This window comes from Anarrhichthys ocellatus, unplaced genomic scaffold (assembly GCF_004355925.1).
Source record: "Anarrhichthys ocellatus isolate YVR2014 unplaced genomic scaffold, GSC_Weel_1.0 scaffold12, whole genome shotgun sequence".
NCBI classification, from domain to species: domain Eukaryota; kingdom Metazoa; phylum Chordata; class Actinopteri; order Perciformes; family Anarhichadidae; genus Anarrhichthys; species Anarrhichthys ocellatus.
In genome coordinates this window covers 7,398,536-7,410,035 of record NW_022280042.1, presented here as the reverse complement: position 1 = coordinate 7,410,035, position 11,500 = coordinate 7,398,536, and the positions used below count along the sequence as shown (strand labels likewise).

At 47.1% G+C, this 11,500-nt stretch overlaps 1 protein-coding gene across 6 annotated transcripts in view; it reads left to right on the top strand.

The window, feature by feature from the left end:
- The window catches only part of LOC116385963 (potassium voltage-gated channel subfamily H member 7-like), a 72,124-nt gene extending 60,937 nt beyond the window's left edge, over window positions 1–11,187 (top strand). For 3 of the 6 annotated variants that reach the window (XM_031851817.1, XM_031851820.1, XM_031851819.1), the window contains 10 exons: window positions 847–1,078; window positions 1,178–1,345; window positions 1,661–1,860; window positions 3,768–4,020; window positions 5,122–5,321; window positions 5,785–5,854; window positions 6,168–6,455; window positions 7,614–7,773; window positions 9,005–9,194; window positions 9,483–11,187. In XM_031851817.1, coding sequence (XP_031707677.1) covers window positions 847–1,078; window positions 1,178–1,345; window positions 1,661–1,860; window positions 3,768–4,020; window positions 5,122–5,321; window positions 5,785–5,854; window positions 6,168–6,455; window positions 7,614–7,773; window positions 9,005–9,194; window positions 9,483–9,761 — 2,040 coding nt within the window. In that variant the 3' untranslated portion in view covers window positions 9,762–11,187. Of the gene's footprint in view, window positions 1–846; window positions 1,079–1,177; window positions 1,346–1,660; window positions 1,862–3,765; window positions 4,021–5,121; window positions 5,322–5,784; window positions 5,855–6,167; window positions 6,456–7,613; window positions 7,774–9,004; window positions 9,195–9,482 lie in introns of all 6 variants that reach the window. The other 3 variants (XM_031851823.1, XM_031851822.1, XM_031851818.1) reach the window with 2 other exon arrangements.
- The last annotated feature ends 313 nt before the right edge of the window (window positions 11,188–11,500 follow it).

Sequence of the window (11,500 nt, the reverse complement as noted above, 5' to 3'; positions counted from 1 at the left end):
TGTGTGTGTGTGTGTGTGTGTGTGTGTGTGTGTGTGTGTGTGTGTGTAAATTTAAAAAAAATAAGGTTGTACAGACGACTACTGCAGGAGGCTGCCGGTAATGATTTCCCCAGGGATATTAGGATCATTGTCAGGCGCGATAGGACCTGTAAGCATTCTCACTCATTGTGTTTAAAGATTGCACGACAATGATAGATTGAGACTCGTGTTGGAGCAAGTTTTGCCACTTTCATGTGCAGTAATTCAGACGCGCTTCAGCGTCGGCCAAACGAATGAATCACCAAACTCTCTGCATGCCAGTCTGCTCCGCTAACGCCACGTCCATACTGGCCGTCAAGATTCCCAGCGAAGCCATAGGCAGCCACGTCTTAGTCGGTGAGGTTGTGTTGACAGCGAGGGACGCTGAGACCTTGAAGGATCTGTCTGCACCAGCAGGTCCACTGTCCCCTCTGTGCGTTCTAGTTCATCGTGTGTGAAATAAGATTCCTCAACGACACATGCGTTTGAATCTCTAAGCCGAACCGACCCCGACCCTGACCTCGACGCCGACAGAAGACAAACAACTTGTTCATTTTGATTGCTGGGAAACGTCGGCGCCTGTATTTGAGATGCCGCTGTCCCCCACATTAGAAAATCCTGGTCTGAATTATATTGTTGGCAGTTATACCCAGTCATTTGACTGGGTATAACTGGTATGACTTCTGTACAACAAGAGTTGTGGCCCCCTGCTGGCCATTAAAGAGAATGCAACTTTAAGACACTTCTACATTCTCTTCACTTTTCACACCTGCCGGTGACCTCCTTGACTAATCCTGTTTATCTCTCTGCTTGTTTTTTTTGCCCTAGACCACCACTCTGATCGGTCTGCTAAAGACTGCCCGTCTGCTACGGCTGGTACGAGTTGCCCGTAAGCTGGACCGGTATTCAGAGTACGGCGCTGCCGTCCTCATGCTGCTCATGTGCATCTTTGCTCTTATTGCCCATTGGTTGGCCTGCATCTGGTACGCCATCGGCAACGTGGAGAAGCCTTACCTGGAGCATAAGATTGGCTGGCTGGACAACCTGGGGGTGTCGATAGGTGATCATCTTTGTCTTCTATTTTACAACAGTTATAAAAAAGTAAAATGAAGGGTCACCTCTGCTAGTTTTGTATGTACTTACTTTGTATTCATTGTAGGAAAGAAGTACAACTACAGCGACCCCAGCTCAGGGCCCTCCATCAAAGACAAGTACGTCACGGCACTCTACTTCACCTTCAGCAGTCTGACCAGCGTGGGCTTTGGGAACGTGTCCCCCAACACCAACTCTGAGAAGATCTTCTCCATCTGCGTCATGCTCATTGGATGTGAGTGGCAGCTGACTCACAGTACATGTAGTGTTTTAATCCTGTTATTTCATTTAGCTATTACACTACCTTTTACTGATAAACACGCTGATTTGTCACATCTTAAAGGAATGATCCACTGTATTTGAAATGTACATTATCACCCCCTGATTAAAAACAGTCGTGATCTAATGCACTTACATCAGGTAGGTGTTTCCTTGAGAAAATGCTGACACACGGGAAGTGGTGTGGTAGCAGCAACAGGGGGTTTTGTTTGGATACTGTGTATAAGCAGCCACCGTGGCTCACCGCTCACCCGTCTGACTTGTCTCCCAGCTCTAATGTACGCCAGCATCTTTGGGAACGTGTCCGCCATCATCCAGAGGTTGTATTCAGGTACAGCCAGGTATCACCTCCAGATGCTCCGGGTCAAAGAGTTCATCCGCTTCCACCAGATCCCAAACCCGCTGAGGCAGAGGCTGGAGGAGTACTTCCAACACGCCTGGACGTACACCAACGGCATTGACATGAATATGGTACGAGCAGAGTGGGTGTGGCTTGTCCTTTTTTGTTAAAGAAATATATAGTTACGATTGCTGTTGCTTTCTTCTGTGCTGCTTCTTCTCTTTCCAAAATCATTTGTGACTTTCAACTATCCTGTCGAAAAATGCTGTAACCACATCGTGAAGAATTCTCGCTATGTCACTGGCAAAGTATAATGTCGGCGTCATCGTCGTCACTGTGCAAGTGAAATGAAAGCCACGGTTATTGCTCATGCATCAGGTAACTCTGGCTTTTCTCATCATGATACTTACTGTTCATGGTACTTATATAAGTTTGTCTTTTCCATGTCTGCCTCATGTCAAATGGAATGACCCCATCACTCTGGTAAGAGCAGGAGGTACATGTGATAACACCACTAATGTAGATGTGAATGATCCTCGGCGGTAGAGCTAGCTGTGTTTGATTCTAGTAGTGGAGTGATTTCAGTTGTTTAACTTATAACAGATAGCATTACAGTTTTATTATGTTATTTCCCCAAACATGCATGTTATTGTTCCCTCAGTGTCGTTACCTGTACATACATGAACACATACTGTAAACGGTTGCTGTGATGCCACATCATAGATGGATTTACAGTATGTTCCTGTGCATGCCAGTTACTGCAGGGGTCACGCATAACACTAACAGTTTCTGGCACTCCACATTGAAGGGATAGTTCTGATGTTTTGAAGTGGGGTCACACACTTGACGATGGATAAGAACCTCGCACGACCCCACTTCAAAACGTCCAAACTCTCCCTTTAATCGTGGACTTGCACGGGGCCGGCCTCGAGGTTCCTTTTGAAATCTGTGAATTCAAACGCAACCCCTATGATATTCATCTGTTCCCAGAGACAGAGTGAATCACGCCTGTGAGAGTGGGCACAGCCTCGCCGGGTGCTGCCAGGTTTCCCTCCCGCTGAGGGAGGCTTGGCTGCACGCTCCGCGGTGGCACCTGCGCTTGCCAAATGTTGTTCAGTCTTTCCCTTCCAAATCTACTGACCAGTTCTTGTTCCGAGCAACAACAAATCAGAGCCAGAAAACCAGCTCGGGCTACATTTCTTCTTGCCGTGCTCGTGTCATTAGCACATTGTATCTTATGTGTAAATGACGAGGATAAGAAATGTGTTTTGTTGTTTCAACTGTCCTTTATGTCTCTCCTCACCTCTGTCTGTTCTGGTGTTGAAATTGTGGTCCTTTACAGTCAGTCCACGTTGTCCGGGGATCATTAGCTGTTTTGTCACTATCTTTGTCTTTAAAGGGTAAGTGTACTATAAGTCTGTTATGCATCAGAAGGTCCTCTTAAAAAAACAATGTAAAATTTATAGAAAATTGAATGTTAAAATGACTTTTCAAACTATTTTTCTGTGCATTCTCACCAGTCTGCCAGGCTAACTCGGATGGGTACGGATGCTTGACCAATCATGATCAAGTTTCAACATCTAATGCTTATTGTTTCAATAGACTCTTGAGACGAGATTGGATGTTGTTGCTTCTTGCATATACCAGGTTATAGTTCTACAGTAGATTCATCATCTCAGGACATAAAGGCAGTGAAACTCTCGACTCTTGACCCTGTGCTTTCACTTTGTGCTGTCATTTATCTGCAGCTTCTCACTTTCTAAATGTTCTGTCTTGTCTCTCATCTGCTGCTAAAGCTGCTGAGCTGCTCAGTGAAACAGTCTCCTGTAGCTCTGTGTTGAAAGACATCGCAGGGTACGATGGGTTTTGAACAGAAGGAAAGAACACAAGTGGCAATTGTATCAAATTTCTCTGGGGGGAAAAAATTAACCCCAAACCAAAATTCAGCACACATTAGGAATCCCTGCCCGCCAAAGCTCCGACAGCTTTTAAAGATCTGACCGTAATCGTGTCCGCTTTGACCCGTGTTCACACGCAGGTCCTGAAGGGTTTCCCAGAGTGCCTGCAGGCGGATATCTGCCTCCACCTCAATCAAACCCTCCTCGAGGGCTGCAAGGTGTTTCAAGGAGCCACCAAGGGCTGCCTCCGGGCCCTGGCCATGAGGTTCAAGACCACCCACGCGCCCCCTGGAGACACCCTGGTCCACGGCGGAGACGTGCTCACCGCGCTCTACTTTGTCTCCCGCGGCTCCATCGAAATCCTCAAAGACGACGTCGTAGTGGCCATCCTCGGTGAGTTCACTGAATAGTTTGACTTTGACACTTATTTGCATTCTTGCTAAGAGTTAGATAAGATGATAGATGCCTGCTCTCATGTCTGTAAGCTAGATATTAAGCTAGAGCCAGTACGGAGCTCAAAAACACTCCAACCACAGAAGAGCAGTTATCGTGCCCGAGTTTCCCCCCATTGGTGCAGACGCGGGTGGGCCAACTAAATGAAGATGCTCCGTCGGGCTGTGATCTGCCTGGGTTGGCAGCTGTGATCCCTATTGGGTATGTTGCAATAACTCACTTCAAAGCACACTGCGATTGCTGCCGCCTCGCTGCCGCGCCTCTGATGACGGGGGGGACAGGAAAGAGCGGGGGAGGACACGTGGTGGGACGAGGATAACGGAGGACCTGTGCTGATGAGAGAGAGAAAAGAGAGCAGGATTGCTGTCAAACAGACGGATGGCAATAGAAGCAGAGAGGGATGGAGAGCTGGACGAGTGGGCGGGGGAGAAAGACGAGACAGGCGATGGCAGAGGAAGAAGAGGAGAAAGGGGGCAGATAGAGGAACCAGGAGGAAGACGTTTGTTGGAGGTCCACGTGGTCGTCAGTGTGGTGTGATGCACTTCTTAATGACAGGAGCCACTGAGCCACATGGCATCAACAGCCTCCACATTTTCATAATGCAATAGTTTAATTGAATATAATTTGTATTTCAATAACCTTTTTATGACGTACTATACTGACTTATTTATGAGACTTTGTGACATCCTATCCTGTGACTCTTTTATTCCGTTCTAGACGATGATCTTCAAAAGGCATGTTTACGTCCATGACATCTTTTATGACGTACTATACCTTGACTTATTTATGTTTCTTAGCATACTCTCCCATGACTTTAGCTTATTTTAGATGACCGATACCCTTTAGCATCTTTAACATTCTCGCACTCCTCTGCTCGGTGGCCTGTCTCTTTATAGGTCTTCACGTGCTATTCTACATGCATGTTCTCCCAGCAACAGAGGGTGTTGTTCCTTTAGAGGAAGCCAACAATAGATAACGAGACAAGCTGACATCCTTGATTAGCTAACAGGGGACTCTGTTACTTCCATTCGATTGCTCCAGGGAAGAACGACATCTTCGGCGAGATGATCCACCTGTTCACCAAGCCGGGGAAATCCTGCGCGGACGTGCGGGCGCTGAGCTACTGTGACCTCCACACCATCCAGAGGGAGGAGATCCTGGAGGTGCTGGACATGTATCCGGAGTTCGCCGACCACTTCCTCACCAACCTGGAGCTGACCTTTGACCTCCGAGATGAAAAGGTAATCCGACCAACTCAAATCCTTCTTTGTGATTCTGCTTTGACGTACCGTCCTTGTAGATAGACGTACCGTATCTCTGCCATGTCCAATTTAAATGGATGCCTTTCTTATTAATTCCCTTTAGTGCTTCGTGGTTGTGGGAATGAAAGTACGAGGGCTATTAAGACCTTTGTCTTTACTCTGCTGTTGGAAGAACAGAGTGAGAGATGGAGTATTAGGGCAGGGTGGACATTTTGGACACAATGTGGGCTGTAATTATGATGAACTGAGTGTAATGGAAAGATGTGTCAGGCCTGCGGAGGTACATGGTGCTCCAACAGGACCGCCAGGAGTTTAAGAAGAGCACAGTCGTCCACTTCATCATGCACACACACCGAATAGCTTTACTGCATGACCATACACATGTGCATTAGTACAGGTCATATACTCTCCATGCTTCTCATCATTCATTGTCCTTTTACAGACGACTGATTCCAACATGGAAGACATCGAGGGTCGAAGACGGGTGTCCTACAGGAGGAAATCCTCCACAGGTCAGCTTGAGACACAACATGGCTACTGCCATAAAAATCACATCATCATGTTTATTTTATTTTCTATTGGAGACCCCACACACTGTTCCTGTTACTGATTCATAACATCACTTGACTCGTAAACACACATTTGGAGTGACATGACGCAGTAGTTTAGATTATAAAAGAGGCTCGCTTAACATCGGTTGTCCTCAGTTCAACCCCAAAGCAAAACACTCGCTACCTGTTGTCAAAGATAATGAGGCCGCCCCGACGTCCCCAGAGCAGGCGCTGTTCCCCCAGCAGACTTCCTGATTACCATTTCTCCCTGCAGGCTCCCACAACAAGGAGCCGGCGGTCGCCTACTGCGACGCCAAGCAAGGGAGGCACGTCTTCGCCCCCTCAGCAGCCGAGGAGACGAGGGAGTCCGCCGAGGAGGGGGAGGAGGAGGGGGAGGAGGAGGACGACGAGGAGGAGGGCAGGGAGGAGGAGGAGGAGCAGAGGCCCTTGTGTGCTGGTGTGCTGGGCTACCCGGTGGTTAGGGACCACACCGTGGGCGTCGGGCTGAGCGGCGCTCCAGACGCGCAGGCCGGAGACAACGTGCAGAACCAGACGTATCAAGGTGACGATGGAGAAGCATCCGACAGTAGTTCTCATTGAGTAACGAGGGATTTATGTTTTTACTTGTCATTCAAATAAGAGTTTATTCAAAACGGATTCTTCTATGTTTGCCTAAACAAAAGAGAAATGATTTTAAACAATCAATATATCACAGAGGAGACAGTTTGAATTCCATCTTTATTATGCAAATCATCATCTTGTTTGAATGGACATCACATTTCCTGTAAACCTGCAGGCTTGTCCTCTAAAGTTTAACTCCAGAATGGTAATTGGCTCAGAAGTTAATTTAGAAAAAGGCCCCAAATCCCTAATCCCAGAGGAGGAATGTCACACCTCTTAAAAATCCCAAACAGGGATTATGTGTCATTATGGGGAAACCTAAAACCCACTCGGTAATAAAACGTAAGAGGATTATATCCAGCGGCCCGGGGGGGGGTCACCCCTTTTGATGGTAGGTCACGACCAAATAAAGGATTAACAGGAAACATTCGGTAAAATCATGTTGTTGACACCACTGTATCTGCCCAGTTTGGTCGCATTTAAATCTTTTTAGGAAATGTGAGAGATAAATGGTTTTGATTGTGAAAATGAAAGCCTCCCGCAGTGCAGACAGCGGGAGCATCAGAAGAGCTGCATCTGGGATGGACATCCCCGGCAAGCTGTGTGAGGAATCCTCACCGTCTGCCTGCTGCTACATGTCGAGCAAACACACCGGCGCTTAAACCGCCATGAAATCACCCAGTGTGAACAAAGCTCCTGCACACACACACTAACGCAACAATATTTGCTGCAGAACTTCCCTGTATTTTAACTGCCAACTCGGTGTAATTCTACGCTGAGACGGATGATTTGATGTTATTAATATCCCATAATTCAGCTGTTGCAGCCAAACGAGTGTTTCTGCCCAAGTAGAGCAGAGGGGGACATTGATTCCTATCGACATCTGTGACTACATACAGACTCTATAATCTCAGAGAATATCGTACATTTGAGAGTTTGCACTTGTATATTTACCACGAGAATCTCCACAGATGTCCACGGCTTTTTCCGTGTTAATTACAACTTTAATCTTTGAATCTCTAATTCTTTTTGTGTGTGTGTGTGTGTGTGTGTGTGTGTGTGTGTGTTCACGTCTGTTTGCACACGCGTCTCCCTCCAGAGCTCCATGCAGACGAGTGGGTGCGTCAGCGTCCCGTCGAGGGCGCGGAGGAGGCGGCCCGGTGTCGAGAGACGCCAGCCGGGGAGGACGACAGCGACACAGACCTCACCTACGGAGAGGTGGAGAACCGGCTGGACCTCCTGCAGCAGCACCTCAGCAGGTGTGGGCAAGAAGTAGCATGTTGGTCGTATAAACAGAATCCTCGGACTACATAACGCTCGTTGCTTCTTTTGCATCCAGCGACACATAATGTGTAAGGATGGTGTGTCCTGATACGCCCTCTAACTGTGGATGGAGGAGCTGATGATCCGTGGCCTCATTCATATAATCCCTTCTCTGAAACAATGATATGATGGGATTGGAGATAAAGCCAAAGGACATGAGGAAAGTCATGTGGCATTTCAATCTGGTATTCACACCTTTTAAAGAGAAACACCAGTGTTACACCTTTTTAAAGTGTCTCCAGATGTTGGGGAGCACTACTGCATCTGTAAAAAAGGTTCCGTAAAGCCTTTGCTGAATGGAGCCTGATGAATGTCAAGTGATGTCACTTGACATTGAGTCTGTTCGGTTGGAGGTCTTTTGTAGTTTGAAAATGAAAGGAGTCTGCAGATGTAAAGTCAGCTAACCAGACCTCACCTGCTGGTCTCTGCTGGAGGCTCCGGGCCTAATGAGCCACGACGAGCATATTGAACTGACGATCGGTGGACGAGTTGCAATGTGGGTAATGTAGGCGCCAGGTTTCAACAAGGAAGAAGAATGCTTTGAACTTTGAACTAGACGTATGTAGTGTTTGTTAAAAGTCTCCATGAGGATCTCTTTTAGAATTTTAACATCAAATAATCAGGATCAAATTAATGGAAATGAATAGATGTTTTTCTCAGACTCTGAGATGTGTTCCTTTTGGCATATACGTAGATAGCTGAACAAAAGACGCCTTCACTTCAACAAAGTCATCTTTCAGAGCTTGCAGTCCAAGCCCCCGTGATTCTGCCTGTAATTGGCTGAATACTTGCACAGAGACATTTAGGGCCAGACGCCCATGTGAGCAGCTTGGGTGATTCTGGGCTGGTGCGCTGATGCAGATGAGGGGGAGGTAGGCAGCGGCTGCCTATTCATAGCAGGCAGCCACGAGATGCAGACGCATTGCAAAGACTGTTGACGTCATCCTGTGAGGTCGGGATGGCGGATGTCATGGTTAAGTTTTGGTGCAATTATGGGGAACAATGAGGGAACGGTGTTCTCCTTCACCACTTCCATCAAAGAGAAATGCATCCATCTGCTCCACTTTGAGGGCAAAGTTAAGACGCTCTCTATGAAGAACGTTGTGGGCAACTTTGTGGGTGATTTCTGGATTTTATTCCATGTTTTATTCTCCGTCCGTCCGTCAGACTGGAGTCCCAGATGACTTCAGACATCCAGGCCATCCTGCAGCTCCTCCAGAGGCAGACCACGTCCGGCCCCCCCGCCTACAGCACCGTCACCTCCAGCCCAGAGTACCAGAGGCCGGCCATCAGGATCCAGCCGGTGCCCGCCCTCCAGACGGAGCTCCGCCTCGATCCTGCTCCTCCTCGGCCACAGGTACACCACACACTTCACCCTGCTTCAACGCCAAGCTCTGCTGTTACTAATTAATTTCCTCAAGATCATACCTATTAGAAACACAGTAGTGCTGTATGCAAGGGTCCCCTGCTGAAAGTCCAGCTGCAGTCTTCTGCTCCAGAGACCCCTGGGCCAACCAAGCCACTGTAAATGTTTATATCACGTACAGAGTATGTCAAGAGTTTGCAATAATATGTACTCGGTACTTCCTTTGATATATCTGTCTTTCATTTCGCTGCCAAATTGCTCATGACTTGTCTTCTTCAGAGCCCCGACCCAGAGAAGGCCCAGATCAAATCCAAAGAGACGCCCCCAGTCCTCCGCCGCACAGAGACTCTTCCAGATGGGAACATTGTTGGACTGCCCGAGGGCGCCCCAGAGCAAAGACACACACAAAATGGCGTGGACTCTGTAGAGCAGCGCCACCACCAACAGCCACCGAGGTTAACATCAGGCCGACAAGCCTCTCTACCCGACGTCCCCAACAGCTCAGGAATGTTGGAACTCCACCGGCCAGTTTCTGACCCGTGGCTCCCAGGAAAGTAGGCCTCCCCCGAACCCTTCGACGTCCACCGACACTCTTCTCTCAAGCTTGACTCAGGGTCTAAGAAAGAGACTGTATATGCAAAGGAAAACAAACTGTAGACTTTCTTCCACTCCTTTTCAGATATTCTCCCAGCTCCCGCCCTTCCAACTCTGATTTAGATGTATAAAGTCCATTTATACAGAGGTATTTATACACTATATTATGACCATATGTTAAGTCATCATCTACCATGTACATACTTCAAATAGAACACTGCCAGCGACACGAGGCACCTGATGTGCTATTTCTATTATGCATGTTTTGGTTTCTTTTCTCTCTGGTCGCATGTTCCTCACACACGCCAACACTCCCCAGGCCATCAGGTGTGATCTCGGCATGCTTACAGACTACTGTAGCTATCAAGTCTCATTTTCTAGGACTCCTCCCTCTTTCACAGGGACAAAGCTACTTGAAACTTTTTCCGAGCCATTTCTATATTCCACTCCGCGGCTTTGAAGTTCATCTTTTATTCGCAGCTCCAAACTCGAGATCCGTCTGTATATTTAGATGTACATCATGGCAGAAATACTTTTGGTAACTCGTTGACATCTAACCATCCAGACCAAAAATCAAAACCCTCAAACTTGACAGGATGTCTTACTCGTGCACGTAAAGCAACAGGAAGCAACATCCTGGATCTTCGTCACAGCTGACGATTAGTTCTTAGTTGCATGCTTTAGGTCTTCCATTCTCTTCTTAAAAAGAACAATTTTGTAAATAAAACCAAAAACAATCTCTAGAAAGCATCATGAGAAAAACAAAAAGTTAGTCATGTTTTGGGCCGAGGACGCGGCTCCGCCTCCACTAGCCTTAGCTTCATAAGCCTGCTCTAGCCTTGACACATTACGTCAATCCAACGCAACAAAACCCTGCTTCTCCACACCGTCACATGTAGACGTACTCAACCATTTAGGTTGCATGTGAAAAATAATCATTTGTTTCCTGAATACACGAGCTCATGTATTGCATGGAGGCCGTACTCGATTAAACTCTAAAAGGTCTCAATGACGCGTATCGATCTGTAAGGTTCGGCACATAACTCATCGGTTTGACCTATTTTTCTATGTACCTCGTTGTGAAGACCTCGGTGTTAGTTAGAATGCAGTGACCTGCTGATGGGAAGATGAATGCAGAGCCTCTCAATATGTAGCAAGACTTCAAGCTGGATGCTACATGTACTGTACGTAGCTCGTCTTTAATACTGCACACTGATTTTCATATCATTTCTGCATCCACTTCACCCTCACTGAACGATTCAGCTCGTTGAAATCCAACACTTTCCTGTCATCTGAAGCCTCTGGCTTCATGTTGTGGCCACGCAACCTGAGACGTCGTCATGCTGGAGAAACGGGACGATGCAGATGTTTCCAGCAGAGCGGGGGGGGGGGGGGGGGGGGGGGTTCCTTTGATGAGCTTTCTTTCTCGGGCACAGATGTAGAACAAAAGTTGCTAAAGCCGAACTCGACGCGCCCGAAGAACTTTCATGGGATTTGCAGACTTTTGCACAGATTAGAAAACCTGCTGTACCGGATATAAATGTCACTTTTTAAATCTAGTGCTGTTCACAATTGTTTTTATGCATTTTTTTAAATGTTTGCCACTGTATTTTATAAAATGCAACACTTAACAGCTAATTTGAATGTTTCTGTTCTTGACTATATTTAAATATTTATCGTGTAAATAGACTGGGGGGGGGGGG